General features: G+C 38.0%; 1 protein-coding gene across 36 annotated transcripts in view; it reads right to left on the bottom strand.

Annotated features, from left to right (window-relative positions):
- Positions 1-17,506, bottom strand: part of LOC148650534 (protocadherin gamma-C5-like) — a 216,054-nt gene that overhangs the window by 43,481 nt on the left and 155,067 nt on the right. The window contains exons 2-3 of one of the 36 annotated variants that reach the window (XM_088604418.1): positions 14,535-14,748; positions 11,341-13,668 (exon numbers count right to left, since the gene is read on the bottom strand). The exons of 32 other annotated variants lie outside the window; for them this stretch is intronic. In XM_088604418.1, coding sequence (XP_088460544.1) covers positions 11,341-13,668; positions 14,535-14,748 — 2,542 coding nt within the window. Of the gene's footprint in view, positions 1-11,340; positions 13,669-14,534; positions 17,165-17,506 lie in introns of those variants that run through there. 3 more of the 36 variants (XM_088604417.1, XR_015926149.1, XM_088604453.1) reach the window with 3 other exon arrangements.

Raw genomic sequence — 17,506 nt, 5'->3', positions numbered from 1 at the left:
ATACTACAGTGACTCTCCATTTCTGGATTACCCTTATCTTTCGCAATTATATCAAATTTATACAAATTTGTTTCTTCATAATCCAGTTGCCCCGTTACTATAATTTCACCAGTTTGTGAATTTACCTCAAATAACCTGCGAACGACAGCAGGTGTCTGGTCTCCAAAGTTATAATGTATTTCTCCGTTAAGACCTTCGTCTGAGTCAGTGGCCTTGACTTTTAAAAACACCGTGCCCGGGGGTGTATTTTCAACTAAACCGGCTTCATAAAACGTTTTTTCAAAGTGGGGCGCGTTATCGTTATTATCAAGTACCATCACAGTAATTTGTGATGTCCCCGATCTAGCTGGATTCCCTCCATCTACAGCTGTCAGCACAAGCTGGTGAACAGCCTGCTTCTCTCTGTCCAGTGATTTTTCAAGAACCAACTCAGGGATTTTGGTACCATCCCTGTGAGTTTTAACATTCAAAATAAAATTGTCGTTCTGGTTAATATTATAGGAACGCAATGTGTTTCTGTCTACATCCGGATCCACAGCACTTTCTAGAAGAAACCTAGCGCCGGGGGTTATTGACTCCGCAATCTTTAACACACGCTCATTAGTAACAAAACTAGGAGAATTGTCATTAATGTCCTGGATTTCAACATCCACATGGAACAGCTGCAGTGGTGTTTCAATAATAACTTTTAAGGGTAGCAAACAAGGGACGCTTTGTCCACATAGATCTTCCCTGTCTATCCTCTCGCTTACGACCAATTCGCCTTTTTCGAAATTCACACTAAAATACTGCTTACCACCTTCAGAAGCTATCCGCAGTCTGCGATTAGAAATTTCTGCAATTCCCAATCCCAAATCTTTCGCAATATTTCCAACAACTGAATCTTTATTTAGCTCCTCTGGGATCGTGTAACGAATCTGTCCGTCTATTGTATCCCACAAAAGAAAAAAGTGACACAACCACAGAGCTTGCCATTTGAAGATTCGATTCCATGTCCCGCGTTTCATCGCCCAGTTGCAACAAAAATATTTTTCTTTTACCCACGTGTTTGCCTTAAATCCATTCCAAAACCAAATATGTCTAAATGAAGCTTGTCCGTTTAAATCAACACTTGCCGATTATTCTAAAAGCAATTTTTTCTCACAGTAATTGTGTGCACAGCCCTTGCTCCTTCAGTTATGAGCTTTGCAAGGGTTACAGTGCAGTACACGGGGGGAGGGAGTAGATCTCTTTGTATAGTGCACAAGTTTATTGGTGTGCACATCGGGCTGGTTCATCCAATCGGCAATGTACAGTGCCTTAAAGGCACAGTTCCACTTCACTCTAAAGGTATGTACCCACACGACATACAGTATACAGTATATGCATGCAATTGCTACTGACTTTTTTTCCTGCCGTGCCCACATTACATTTTGTTTTGAATATCATTTGTGTTTGGTAGCATTGTTTGTGCATTAGCATTTGCAGCAATTTCTATCAACGTTTTGCTATTTTATTCTACTTTCTCTTACTAATAAACATATTAACACGTTGTTCCCTTTGTGCCAGCAAATACACTTTTCTGAACACTTTGCACATTAAACAATTTATAATATTATCAAATTTTTTGAACAAATAGATTAACCAGGTCTGTTAAATGCTAGTTCTGCATGCACCTTTTAAAGCCACCTTCTCCTTTTTCATCAATAAGCGCACACTGTTATCTGAATAGAAAGAAGAGACATATCATAAAGCGCAGTATTTTATATTCCACTTAGATTTAGCCTGGTCATTAGTCATTATGGTGATGTCTGGCTAATTAGATGTTTTATATATCAGACAATTCCCTTATGGTATTGGCTTCCTGGTGGTAATGTTCTGAAAGGAACAGTGCAGCTTCAATTTAAGACACATTTTTTAATACGCTAACATAAATATAATAAATTAAATGGTATGTTTGGTTTATCAAGTGAAATACAGAAGCCAGAAAAAAAACAAGCTGATGTGCTAGAAACATCATTCACTGAAGTTTTGTGCCCAGTTTACTGTAAGTTCAGACATTATAAACGGAAGCTTAGCTTCTGTGCGTGTTATCATAGCGCCTCACTAGGCTAAGGGTGTAATTATTCTCTCTCATTAATCTGCTATAAATAGCCACAACTCTCTTTCAGTGTTGAAGACAGAGAGTGAGATCGAACAAGCAGGAATTAAATTTATCTCTAAATTATGCATTTAATATAGAAGGTTTTACAATTGCTGCAGCACGTACTAATGTATATGTGATTTGTTAATTCTACAGTATAATGATTTAACCATTCAAAGCATACACGAAATTTAACTGAATTTTAACTGAAGTTTAACAAATCAGCAGCCATATTTTTAATAATTTACACAAAATGTACTTTTCCATTCACATCTGAGTATATGCATGTGTACACTCGCATATAAATATGCATGCATCATTTCAGAAATGTGATTGTAAAAGCTTATTTACTGAAATTAATTTAATGAACATTTTCCAGCTCCTTTGGCTACATAAAACTGAATTTAGTCGTATTAAGACGATAGGCTGCATTTGGCCATTTCTTCATAACAAATATATCTGCAGGGCTAAATAAATGTCAGTATTCTTATCTTATTGTAGCAAAAGAGATTGCTTGTGATTGCATGAATAAAGAAAGGAAGATTACAGTCATATTGTCGGAGACCGCTATTTAGGAACAACAATACAGCAAGTATATAACGAGCCTAAAACTGAATATGTTCTTATAGATTACAGTTTACAATTGATATTTCTTTCACTTATCTGTAATATATATATATTTCAATCGATACAAGTCACTTAGATAAGTAAATAAATCCTAATGTCTGTCGCGCAATGAATCACGGCTTATTAAATCTGTGCTATTTCTGGCAAACTAGTACAGTGATTCCGCCCAGCAGAAGCAAGCAGAGCTGTTTCAGCACCAACATGGTGAACAGCGCCACACAGGCGACGAATTCAGCGGGTGCGGCTACATGCTGCACTAGTAAATAAACAGATGGGGTGTGATACTGTATACCAAGCGGTAGTCCCAGGGAATACGCAAGAGATGCACGTTTTTAGTGTTCGTTCACAAAATGAATATTGTAACATCACTTCATTTTCTTTCTTGCAATCCCCCAGTCTCTTCTATAAGCTTAGTCTTAAACGCTTTTTACATCTCCCCCCCACCTCAAATAAGTCTTTTAACCTTTCGGATACTTGACTGCCGAATAACAAAACATTAAACAAGGCTCACATTGGCACATATATAAAGTTATATACACAGCAAGCACACAGACCTACGGATAGATCCCTGCATCTGATTATTTCTTAGGACATTGAGATGAAATACACAGATAAGATACAGATGCAGACACTAAACCATGTTTAGCAGTACAGAAAGCCTGCATTTATCTGTTTAATTGGACTTCACTGTTGCTTTTTTCTAATTCCCCACCCCAATTTCGCAGTTGTTTCAAGTGTGCTTCTTATTGTTCACATTTGAAAAGACCAGTTAGATGCTTTTGCACACATCTAGAAGTAGCTTAGTGAAAAACTTAGAATGCAGATCCTCTAAATTTGGAAACAAAATGTCTATCGTATAGTATTTCATACTACAGTGCTTGAGTAAATGGCATGCAGTTGTGAAAACACCTGGATGATAACTTTACAGCGTGCCGCTGAATGAAATGTTCATAGAGCTTAATATGAGTAATTAAAATAGTGGCTCATTCATTTTCCTCACCTCTGTATACTCCTCATGCACCCTATGCTACAGAAATTCAATTACATGTACATATTAAAAGCACAATTATCTAAAATTAAGGCACAAATACCAAACAGGAATATAATTTTAAAGTGATGGTGGCAATTTCTGAGGTTTCCTGTATGTTAACACTCAGTAGTAACATCATTCACCTGCTCCTACATGTGAGAAAAGGGATATACAGGAACTAGTCTTTTCAAATTTGAACAAAAAGAGAAAAACACTTGATGTGTTGATAATTTTTTTTTTTTTAAAAAAGCAACAATGAAGTCCAATCAAATGGAGAAATACAGGTATTCTTTTATTTAGTTTTCACAACTGTTTAACTAATTATCTCCACATCAGAACAATTAGAATGGAGCTCCCTGAAATTTCTTGAAAATGTTAAATAATTAAAAAATGAATGTACAGTAGATGTTCTTCAAGACAAAGTTAATGCATTTAAAAGTACATTTTACAAATAAATGTGTGTTGTATGTGAGTAAATCTTGCATTTTTATCAACATTTTACACATGTCATTTAGCAACTATAAATAGTCTTGATCCTATGATAATGAATATGCACTATATTCTAGGAATTCCTAAACTCTTTTGTGTGTATAAAACAGTACAATATTTACCATTGTTTTTTTTTTGTCTAACAATTTAGTTAAGCATTACCAACACACAGAGATAAAACCCCAAGGGCTTCCTTTTGTTGAAACGCTGTCCTAAGGAAGGCTACAATATCACAGCTCATAAGGGGGATGTTTCACCCTGGTTACTTGCTTTCTGGTTACGGCACTGAAGCACGCACTTTTCTGCATCCCCCTGTTATAGTTAGATGGTATAGCCTTCAACATGAGTCAGCCTGTTTCCATGGCAACACATCCCACCTCCTGTTCTGAGGGCTTGCTAAGGAAAAGACAGCACTAGCTGTCTGCAACACACATTCTAGAAAAACAGATCATGCCATAAATATAGATCTACATAAAGATTTATACAAATCAAACTTAATAATATCCCTCCAAGTGCCTAAAACCTATGGCACGTGGATTAGAATATAATTAAGATGGTCTAAACAGCAATTTTACAAGGTGTCTAGTAAAATAAAATATTTCTACATTATATTTTTACGCCACAATTATGTCCTCCGCAGAAAGGCATTCTTAACATCTTGCAAAGTAAATGAAAATGCCATACCACAAAGTTTGCCCTTTTCATTTAAATGTTAGTACAGAAAATAGCATGCCCACCAGCAATAATATAATACACCTTTTCCAGCACAAATCAGAGACAAAAACCTTCACTTATTTAAAATATAAAATTTTACACAGTTTAGAAAACAAAAAACTCCTGTCATTGCTGAAGCCAGCATAAAAGGTGAGACAGCAGTGTGTGCAGTTTGCAGTCAATGAGCATTATTCCAACAAGACTGCAGTGAGGGGATGGGGGAGGGGTCTGAAGCTGAAGAAAGCTGCTTCTGCTCCATGAGCATTGCAGGGGGAAGGTGCACATGGAGCAGACGTTTAAAAATAAAAGGATAAAAAGAGAGTGTTCCTTATACTTTGAAAAAGGTATTAAAAAAAGCTGAAAAAAAGCCGTACTTGAGCTAATTCATCCTAAGAGGCTAAAAATGAAGTAATCTGTCATGATGAATATGATGCAAACAAAAATCCATTGTATTCTATAGGCTGATGCATGATGCTGAGATTGCATTAAAAACAACAACATTCAGTAGCTCACCATAGCTAGGCCTGCATATACAGTACCGTGAGCTCAGACTCCACTGGCTACAGACTACTTTTTGCTGTAAACTTGTGAATTATTGCTTCCAGATTTAATTAACGAGAATGTACACATCATTCCAGAATAATCCCCCACATCCTGATATTGTAGTTCACTTGACTGAGGAATGGAACACAAATACAAAGAGCAGTGTTCTGAGGCATAGCAGTACATTGGGATGAAAAAAAGCCTTTTCTTTTTGGTTCTTCACATAATTTAAAGTTATAATCTTGTAAAATTATTGTCACAAATGTATACTAAAGCACATAGATACGTTTTATAATTCACAAATGTAGTATCAAAATGATTTTCCATCCACCACTTCCTAACTGCTGTATTAAATACAAGGTCACAGAAGGGCTGGGGCCTATTCTGGGAAGCAACAGGCACAAGGCAGACACACACTCACACTGGGGACAAATTTCCCAGAAGCCAGTTAACCTACCAGTGTGTCTTTGCACTGTGTGTGGAAACCAGAGAACCAGGAACATAGACTATACAAACTCCACGCAGATATCACCCCAGGAGTTTAACCCAGCTCCTCAGTGCTGCAAGACAGTAATACTAACCACTGCACCACAATGCTGCACCAAAAGGATTAGATTTCAAAAATTGTCTTGCAGAAAATACAACTACGAAATTTGCAATCTAGGTACTGTGCTGCAGAGGTTACCACACATGCCAGAGAAGGAAATTATTCCTTCTATATTTCTTATATTGCCTAAATGCCAAAATGTTCAGCCTATGTCAGCTTTAATAATGCTTTTAAGATATAAACCAAGATTGGTTCTTTATACAGTTCATTCATATTTGGAAACAAGGGGTTTAATTCTGCAATTCGCAACCTGTCAAACAACATTGGTAAAAACTCACATTATAAATGACGTGAAACCAATTGCACAGCATAATCACCTACAATATAATGCACTTTAAATGCACACTTTTACAATGTTAAGTGTGACTGTCTTTACATTAATCTGTGTAAATTTCATGCACATATGGTACTATGGTAATATACTGTATATTAGTGACAACAAGCTTGTATCAGAGTGAATGTACAGGTACGTGTATTTTAAGGTGGTAGTTTAGAAGCAGTGTATTAATTTTATTCTCCTATTAAACTTTTTGCACCTACAGTATGTTATTTTCAACTGGCATTCAACATTACATTCTGCAAGCTTTTAATTAAGTATATAGAAATAGCTGAACCTTTCTGAAGGTTGTTTATAAGCAAAGTTTATTGAAATCACTGCAAGGAAGTATCTAACAGGGCCATTTGAACACCAAGTAATAGAAAATCTCTTTCAATAATATAGATTCTATAAATGAAATTGAATTGAAAAATTACTGTACAAACATGACACCAATAGTACACAAGTCATTGCAAGTACATTAAGATAATATACAGTACCAACACATTATATACTGTATACAGTTCTCTTTGTCACTCAAACAATAAAGCTATGGTTAACTTTTAAAAGCTTCAGTTACATGCCATTACTGAATGTTTAGCAAACAAACATTTAAACACATTTCAAGATGCTTGAAAAACTGGAAATTAACTCTCCCTAGCACTCATCTATAAAAAACTTAAGAAATTATTTGCAAAGGTGAAACAACAAACCAGTGTGCCATCTTTTTTGGAGTAAGCTAGTACAACACCTAGTTTCTATAAATGCAAGAAAAAATCAGTCTACAGTGGGTCCTAAATCACAGTTAGTTCACTACATTTGTAGAATCTCTGGGTGAAACATCTGCTCCCTTCCCCCTCCCCCCACATGCTTGCTATAATGTGACAACCACAGAGTCTATTGCTGGAATTTTACTATTAATAAGTAACAGAAGGCACACTCAACAGCTAAATGATGAAGGCTAGAAAAGCACGGCTATGCACTACAAAGGGTTATGGTAACAGCACAGAGGATCAAAGGATGTGATTTACTGTACCATCAAAAACCCCAATCCATCATTCAGGATCCCAACCATCCCTGCCACAAACTGTTCTCCCCCTACCCTCTGGCAAGTGGTACCGCACTGTTAAAGCAAGGGCCACTACACTTAAGAACAGCTTCTATCCCACTGCAGTGCGCATCCTCAACAACAGCTAACTGCAGGGCCTCAGACTCAACCCACATCTGCACTCTGCATTTTTTACATAGTTTACACTTTTGTTTCTGTCTCACTACTACATATTTATTTATTTTTCCACTGTATATTTATTGTTCCTGTTGTCTACATTGTGTAGTGTTGTCTGTTGTTCTGTGTATGTCCCGAGAGATCAGAGCGATTAAGAATTCCAATGTATGTGTACATATGGCAATAAACACCCCCTACTATCTCTGTTGCAGTCCTGTTCATGTTGCATTGTATTGTAAATCTGATCAACAATGCAACACAGACAGGACTGCAATAGCAGTGCTTTTTTAGAAGTAGATGTTAAGCTAAGATATTGATATACTGATGCATGTTTCAAATTGATTCTGCTTTTCTATCTGCAGAGTGTACATTAATGTATTGTAACACTTACAAACGGAACCAGCCCTCAATTACACTATTTAGTCAATTTTCAATCACAGCCTCAAAGGAAATTTCTGTGTTAATCCTAACAACTATTCACTACTGAGACAGAATGACCTGCTTTTTTTTATTATACTGGAACTTAGCACTTCTAGCTGAAATGCAATTCTAAAAATGTTTTTTCTTTCCACTGTGTAATGGTTTTGCTATTCAATTTGTAATAGTGGGTAAACCGCTACAAAATCTGCAACAAACTGTATATTTACATCCAACAATTGGAATAATGTATGGGGGAGGGAGGATTTTTTGTGTTTTTTGTTTTTGGTTCGAATTTGAAACTTTAAATCAGCAAAAAACAGAAAATCAGTTCCACAATGGTTGATACCTTTCTGAGCCCTGACCTCAGAACCTACACATGCATTGATATCAGTTTCTGGATAGCAGGCCTCTCAGGGAGTTCAGTTTACTTGTGGAATTGCTGCCAGTGGACCAGGAGGTGGCATTATTCTCAATGAGACATACAATTCAGTCCAATCCCTTAGCATAGTGCCAAAGGGCACTGTGCTAAAGGAAGTATTATCTTTGCAAAGGACGTGTTGAATTATGTATCCATGTTCATAGTGTGAGCATTACGTAAGCCATTGTGCTAGCTGTGGTGAAAAATGTATGTTCTTTGCAAAATATCAAGTGAAACCCCAAATCACTAACATTTTCTGATGTTCCAGCTGCTCTGTGGCATACTGGAAGAAAATGCTGGTGAATGTGGCTATTAAATTAAATCCCAGTTTGCTGCACTTCAGTGTTCTTTATTGCAGTCAATAAATATAGGATGCAAGTTATTGCCAATTGTGAAAACCAGAGAAAAGAGTTTAGTGTGACTTGCTTCGCCGATGGCATGGTAGCAGAGGGGTTAGCATTACTGCCTCACAGCGCTGGGGCCCTACATTCAACTGTGACCTGGGATGTGACCTGCCTGGAGTTATCAAGTTCTGCCTGTGTTACTCCGGGTCTCCTCCAGGCTCTCTGGTTTCCTCCTACAGTCCAAATACATTCTCACAGGTTCATTTGCTTCTGGCAAAATTGGCTGTAGTGTGAGTGTGTGTATGTTTGTGTCTGTGTGTGCCCTGTGATGGACTGGTGCCCTGTCCATGGTGTACCCCACCTTGCACCAACTGCTGGCCATGATAGGCCTTGGCTCCCCATTGACCCTAATTTGAAGGAAGAGGTTAGAAAATGGATGGATGGAGTTGGTTTTCTTTATAACAGTACTGTATCTCCAATTTTAAATTGGTGCATTACCAACATTTTCTTAAACACTTTCCCTACACATTAATTAATCCTTTTCTTCACTAGAATAAATAATAAATAAAGAAATTGGACCAAAACCAAACAAAACTACAGCAAACCTACCAGCCTCTTTTAAAGCTTTACTTTTTAGCGACATTTGGCCTAAATTAGGTTTTGCCTAAAAATATAAACTACACAGAATACAAATATCTAAATATTTACCAAATTATTCTAATGAACTTATTAATTGGTTTGTGGGTTAAATATACCATAAAGATTTATCTGATTTAACAGAATGTGGCTTCTGACATGGTCCAAAACCAAATGGCAGTGACTGTATTTAGGATATACTGTATATAGTTGTAAAGTGACCAACATATTGAACCTGTACTATTTTGAACCAATGCTGACTTGCTTTCCTCAACACAATTTGTATTGCATTTCAGAAGCTATTTTCCTGACCAAACCACTTGTCTGTGTGATGACTACTGTAGATGCAACACAGAATGACATGCACAACAGTATAAGTATTGTAGTAATTTGTACAGGAGATTCATCAAGAATTATATTTACCCGAGGAGAAGAAAGCTATGAAACACATTTTTACTGCAATCTATTTTACAAACTAACTTTTGAAAACCGATTTAATCATGCATACAGTATCATAATTTTAGCATTACATCCAATTCACACCGTCTGTGCCTGATTCTGTACTGATAAAGGAGATAGAACATACATTGAGAATATATTCCGTAGTATACTGTTTATTAGCAAACTCTATTTGGAAACAAGGGCTTTAATTTTAAAGTTCTGCAATTAACAACCTGTCAACCAACATTGGAAAAAACTCACATTATAAATGACACGAAACCAATTGCACAACATAATCACCTACAATATAATACACTTTAAATGCACACTTTCACAGTGTTAAGTGTGACTGTCTTTACATTAGTCTGTGTAGATTTACATGCACATACTGTAGATGAATATACTGTATAATAGTGACAACAGGCTTGTATAAAAGTGGAGGTAAGTGTATTTTAAGGCAGTAGTTTGGGAGCAGTGTATTTATTTTATACTCCTTTCAGTTCCGAAATAAACTTGTGATCACTTGAATTTTGCCCTGAATGTTGTGCATAATTCATGAATTTCACTGTATGCCCCCTGATGTGCTTATTCATGCGTCTGTACTAAAGGCATATATAGTGGGATATAGTGGTGATTTTCAAAATTTATATCAAATTTACACAGTTAAAATAAAAGATGAATAAAAATCATAAGGTCTGACGTTCAAATACTGTTTGTACAAAGAAGCTGTATATGCATACTGAATGACTGTCTAACTGTCAAAGTAAAAATGTCTTCATTGACTGTCTTTCAAAATAACAATTTATATGTAATGTACTTTAACTATATGAACTTCACTGACTTTATAATTGAGGTAGTTAAAGTACATGTTCTATATACATAAATAATGAATTTGTACTATCTATATCTATGTTAAATGTGAATATATGATGATCACACAAAGGAGGCCTACACAGGTCCTGGGTGGCCTGTGTGTCTACAGGTTTTCTATAGCATGTCTCTTTAAAATTGCCCATGAAGAGTCAGGAGAATCTGTTAAACATGTCACATCAAGAGAGTACCCAGCTGGTTAAGACAGTTAAGAGCTCTATTAACTATCTTTCACACACTCACACCTGCGCTCCACAATTAAAATTGGGCAAAAATGAAGAAAATTCTCATAACATAAATCACCAAAACTTGGAATCTAATTCCACCTAAATCTGTATCCACTATCTTCAACTGAGTTATTGTTCAAGGTTTAGAATGTTTTAAACTAAATTTTTAGAAATGAAATAAAAGTGAAAGAAACAAAAGAAAAGGAACAACAAGAGTACATCAGGATATCAATATACAGAACAAATAAACGTTTTCTTAGCTTTCCTGAAATGAGAATATTTGGTGCACTGAACAATTAGAAATGACTCACCTCTGTGCTAAGGCCTGAGTCTTCCTTCAGATTGTTTTCCCTCTGTACTGTTTCCATGCCACTGGGGGCAACATTAACAGTACTGTCACTACATGGCCGGACACACTTGAAATCACTCTTTCTGGAGTCAGTTGTCAAACACACCTCGTAATTATACATGCGCTGCAGAGTTCCGGTACCACCAATATCTGCATAATAAGGTGGGCAATATGCAGTTGGAATAACAGGGAGATTCCCATTGGATTGATAGAACAGCCTAGTATGTTTCCATCTGTAAAACTTCACAGACAAGAAGACTATGATGGAAACAATGAAAAGAAAGGACACTACTGCCAAAGACAGGACTAAATAAAAAGTCAGGTTGTCATTGTAATCCTTGTCCTGGGAGAAGTCAGTGAATTCCGAGAGCACTTCAGGGAAGCTGTCCGCCACCGCCACGTTCACATTCACTGTCGCTGAACGAGAGGGCTGCCCGTTGTCCTCCACTACAACAACAAGCCTCTGTTTCACAGCATCTTTATCAGTAACCTGACGTGAAGTTCTTATTTCTCCATTCTGTAATCCCACTTCAAACAGAGTCCTGTCTGTGGCTTTCAGCAGTTTATATGAGAGCCAGGCGTTCTGTCCAGAATCAGCATCAACAGCTACAACTTTAGTGACAAGATAGCCAACATCTGCTGAACGAGGCACCATTTCAGCCACCAGAGAGCCATCAGTGTGCACTGGGTAGAGGACCTGTGGAGAGTTGTCATTCTGGTCTTGGACAAAAATATTAACAGTCACGTTGCTGATAAGAGGTGGAGAGCCACCGTCTTGAGCTTTAACAACAATTTTGAAATCCCTGACCTTTTCATAATCAAAAGGTCTCACGGCATAGAGTGTTCCACTGTCTATGTTTATTGAAATATAAGACGACAGTGGCATGTCACTTAAATTGTTTTCTACAATAAAGTATGAAATACGAGCATTGGGTCCCAGATCTGCATCTTTGGCTTTTAAAGAAAATAAAGATAATGAAGGCGAATTGTTTTCCATCACATATGCGCTAAATACTTCCTGATCGAATTCAGGTGCATTGTCATTGACGTCAGAAATTGTTATGGTTAATGTCTGTTTACTTGTTAGTGATGGAACACCCTCGTCAGCAGCAGTGATTGTAATGTTATATTGGGAGGTCTGCTCCCTATCCAGACTTGTGTCAGTCACCAAACTGTAATAGTTCGTCAAAGACGATTCTATTTTGAATGGCAGATTTCTATCAATGGAACAGGTAACTTGACCGTTCTTTCCCGTGTCAAGATCCTGGACATTAATCATGGCTATTACTGTACCAGGCACTGAATCTTCAGCTATGGTGCTTGAGAATGACATTAGCGTTATTTTAGGCATATTATCGTTAATATCAATAATATCAATTACTACCTCAGTGGAGTCCGTTAAACCGCCCTGATCTTTTGCTTTAATTTTTATCTCATAAAGTTTACATTTCTCGAAGTCTAATTGCCCCACCACTCTTATTTCACCAGTACCGGGATCTATTTCGAAGACTTCTTTGATACTGGGTGAAACGTGCTCAAAATAGTACTGCACATACCCATGGTATTCTTCATCAGCGTCTGTAGCACTTACTGTAGTTACCACTGTACCCTTTACTGCGTCTTCTGGCACTGACGCTTTGTAAACAGACTGGCTAAACAAAGGAGCATTATCGTTGGCATCTAGAACTCTTATATGGATTTTAACCGTGCCAGATCTCTGAGGATTTCCGCCATCGGTTGCAGTCAATGTCAAATAATGGTCTTCATGCTTTTCTCTGTCCAGAGCAGTTTGGAGCACCATTTCTACGTTTTTACTACTACCCGAACGACTGTGAATCTTCAAATTGAAATGGTCAGTGGGTACAAGGGAATAGCTTTGGAGAGAATTAGTCCCCACATCTGGGTCTACGGCACTTTCTAGTGAAAATCGTGCTCCTGGTGATGCGGATTCGCTTATTTCCAGTTCTATTTTACTCTCCGGAAATAGAGGAGCATTGTCATTAACATCCAGTATTTCGACAGTAATACGATGGAGCTCCATCGGATTTTCCAGAATAATCTCGAAACTAAAACTGCATACAGATATTTTTCCGCATAACTGTTCCCTGTCTATTCTCTCTTTAACAATCAAATGCCCGCTTTGCTTGTCCAGTTCCACATACTCACTGCTGCCCGCGGTAAATATCCGAGCTCTTCTGTCCGTTAGCCTTTTAAGATCCAGTCCCAAATCTTTTGCAATATCACCGACGAAAGAACCCACCACCATTTCTTCTGGTATGGAATATCGAACCTGCCCACATATCATGTCAGCCAAAAACGCACAGACAAAAATGAGAGATACTTGCAATTTTAAGGTCCAGCTTTTCTTTCTCATGGCGATATCACGTCGACTAAATACCAAGTTGAGTATACTGCGAAAAGCGAAGTCGTGTAACACTAAAATCCACAATAAAAACACGAAACCCGGATAAAGGTCTTGAAATGATTATCACGTTTTCTGTGCAGTCTAAAACCTATTTTCGTCACACAGTTTCTGTTCTGTAATTGAAGCACAAAGCATAATGCAAGATGTCTGTATGTCTGCCGTACACAGCGCAGGAAGATGGGAGGTCCTGTCCTATTAGTTTGCAGAATATCACCACTGATGAACAGCGGCACTTAGGGTACAAATATAGAACTGCACACCTTGTTAGACTCAAACATGGTTTTGTATGTTTTTGTGTGTACAGTATCTAACGTTCTCTGTTTTAGATAACCCTAAGAACACATAACATTATGAAAAACAGGTATCATGAAAGAAAAAACGAATTTATGTTTATTGCAATTAAAGATGCAAATGAATGCAACTTGTAAAATACCAAATACCGCGAATGATTCAAAGAACTGGCTTATTTAACATTACTGATTTAATCAAACCTATCTTTAATTTGCATGAATGTCTGGCTCGACAATGATATGGTGTAGTGCTAGAGAAAGAGAAAAGACGTGGAAATCTAACACAGAACACTATTAACAAACGATATACAGTAAACAGATCAGGTAAGATACGATCTAATACTAACTTTAATATTTAGATTAGTTAGATACTTTAATACTAACAATTTGTAAAGAACTGCTGAATAATATTTGTTTAATAATTAAGTGGAGAAAGCTCACCTCTGAACTTAGCTGTATGTCCTGCTTCATGTTTTGTTCCTTCTGTAGTGTCCCTGTGCCACTGGGTTCAACATTAACTGTACTGTCATGACAAGGTCTGACGTATTTGGAATCGCTTTTTCTCGAGTCAGTGGTCAAGCAAACCTCGTAATTGTAAACGTGCTGCAGAGTTCCGGTTGCACCAACGTCTGCGTAATGCGGTGGATAGTGCGCGCTTGGAAAAACGGGAAGATTCGCATTGGAGTGATAGAACAGCTTAGTATGTCTCCATTTATAAAACTTTACTGACAACAAGACTATGATTGAAACTATAAAAAGAAAGGAAACGACAGCCAAGGACAAGACTAAATAAAAAGTCAGGTTGTCATTGTAATCCTTGTCCTGTGAATAGTCTCCGAATTCCGAGAGCACTTCAGGGAAGCTGTCCGCCACCGCCACGTTCACATTCACTGTAGCTGAACGGGAGGGCTGCCCGTTGTCCTCCACTACAACAACAAGCCTCTGTTTCACAGCGTCTTTATCAGTGACCTGACGTAAAGTTCTTATTTCTCCGTTCTGTAATCCCACTTCAAACAGCGCCCTGTCTGTCGCTTTCTGCAGTTTATATGAGAGCCAGGCGTTCTGTCCAGAGTCAGCATCAACAGCTACAACTTTAGTGACAAGATAGCCAGCATCTGCTGAACGAGGCACCATTTCAGCCACTAGAGAGCCATCAGTGTGCACTGGGTAGAGGACCTGTGGAGAGTTGTCGTTCTGATCTTGGACAAATATATGAACAGTTACGTTGTTGCTGAGGGGTGGAGAGCCCCCGTCTTGAGCTCTAATGTTAATTTTAAACTCCTTAATTTGCTCATAGTCAAGAGAGCGGACAGCATAGACCGTGCCACTTTCTGCGTTCACGGAAATATACGAGGATACCGGAATTCCATTATATTTAGTTTCTTCTAGAAAGTAAGAGATTTTAGCATTATGCCCCCAGTCAGCATCATCTGCGTTGACTGAAAATACCGATAAACCAGGGGAGTTGTTTTCCATCACATAAGAAGTGTATACATTTCTCTTGAAAACTGGTGCATTATCATTCACATCGGATAGTTTCAAACTGATTGTCTTATTACTCGACAAAGGCGGAGAACCTTCATCTCTGGCAATGACTGTGATATTATATTCAGAAATCGTTTCTCGGTCCAAAACACGGTCTGTCACAATAGTGTAAAAGTTAAGAGAAGACGATTTAATTTCGAACGGAATATCCTGATTGATGGAACACCGAAGCTTCCCATTGTTTCCTGAATCACTGTCTTCAACATTAAGCATGGCTAAGACAGTGCCAGGCAAGGAGTCTTCTGGAATGGGACTGGAGAACGACATTAGCGTAATTGTGGGAGCATTGTCATTCACATCTTTGATTTCAATTATTACCTTACTGGAGTCTGTTAGACCTCCGTGGTCCCGTGCTTGGATATTTATTTCACAAGATTTAACAGTTTCATAGTCGATGTCGCCTACAACCAGTATTTCACCACTATGTGGGTGTATACTGAAAAGCTCTGAAACGCTGTCAGTGGTGTGCGAAAAGGAATAGGTTACTTCACCGTTTGAATCCGCGTCTGCATCTGAAGCGCTAACTGTTAGAACAACGGTGCCCTTTGCAGCATTTTCGGAGACAGTTGCTTTATACAAGGCTTGTAAAAATACCGGGGCATTGTCATTGGCATCCAGTACAATAATGTGTATTTTCATTCTACCGGATCTCTGTGGGTCCCCGCCGTCTTTGGCTGTTAAAATCAGATTGTGCTCTTCTTGTTTCTCTCGGTCTAGAGGTGCCTGAAGCATCATCTCCACGTATTTACTTCCATCTGCACGGGCGTGTAACTTTAAAGCAAAATGATCACTCGGTTCAAGAGTATAGCTTTGTAATGTATTTACTCCCACGTCCAGATCCACAGCACTCTCTAATAGGAAACGAGCTCCAGGCACAGCTAACTCAGTCATTTCCAGCCTAATTTCTTTTTTAGGAAAGGTGGGCGCATTGTCGTTTACATCTAGTATTTCCACAATCACTCGGTGTAGCTCCATTGGGCTTTCTAACACAATCTGAAAATGTATACTACAAGGAATTGTTTGTCGGCATATCTGCTCTCGGTCTATTCTGTCTTTGACAACCAATATTCCTTTATCGAGGTTCAGCTCAATATATTCCGTGCTGCCACCAGTAAAAACCCGAGCTTTGCCAGATTTCAGTCTTTTAATATCAACGCCCAAGTCTTGCGCGATATTTCCTACAAACGATCCCTTTGTCATTTCCTCTGGAATAGAATATCTGACCTGACCAAAGACTACATTCGCAATAAAGAAGCAGGAAACAAACAATCGTACTTGCCATTTCATTGTCCAGGGCATATTGTTGCTGACGATTTCACCTCCAGAAAATCCAGTATTTGACACACAAATTATTGAAATCTGTGCAATATCGCGAGATAGAATAATTAATGATACATTTTCCTTGAACGCACTTCTAAGAAGCAGATTATCCGAAATGGTTTTGATATTCTGCAAACGCGGTTTCTGTTTTGTAATCCAAGCGGTCTAAACGTTGAATTCCCTTTTCAGTCTGTGTTATAGAGTGCAATACTGGGAGGTCCTGCAGGATCGCTACATGCAATGAGCTACCACCACTATTCAACAGCGGCACTTAGAGTTCTAATACAAAATTGCAATCAAGCGCTTAAAAAGTGTGAAATACTGTAAATATTGAAATAGAAAAGCTGGCACAGGCTTCTGTTAATGGAACAGAAACACAAATTGAAGAGAAGGAAATAAATGCAAGCGCACGTTGCAGTTAACAGCTCTTAGAAACAACACCAGTGAGCGCATTTTAATTTCAAAATACCATACTGTATATTCACTGAGAAGGAAATCAACGAAAGACAAAACTCCTTAATTCACAACGAATCACACATAAACTTAAT

This window comes from Lepisosteus platostomus, chromosome 13 (assembly GCF_059453375.1).
Source record: "Lepisosteus platostomus isolate fLepPlt1 chromosome 13, fLepPlt1.hap1, whole genome shotgun sequence".
In the NCBI taxonomy this organism is placed as follows: domain Eukaryota; kingdom Metazoa; phylum Chordata; class Actinopteri; order Semionotiformes; family Lepisosteidae; genus Lepisosteus; species Lepisosteus platostomus.
Note: the sequence above shows the minus strand (reverse complement) of the source record. Positions and strands in the feature narration are given on the sequence as shown.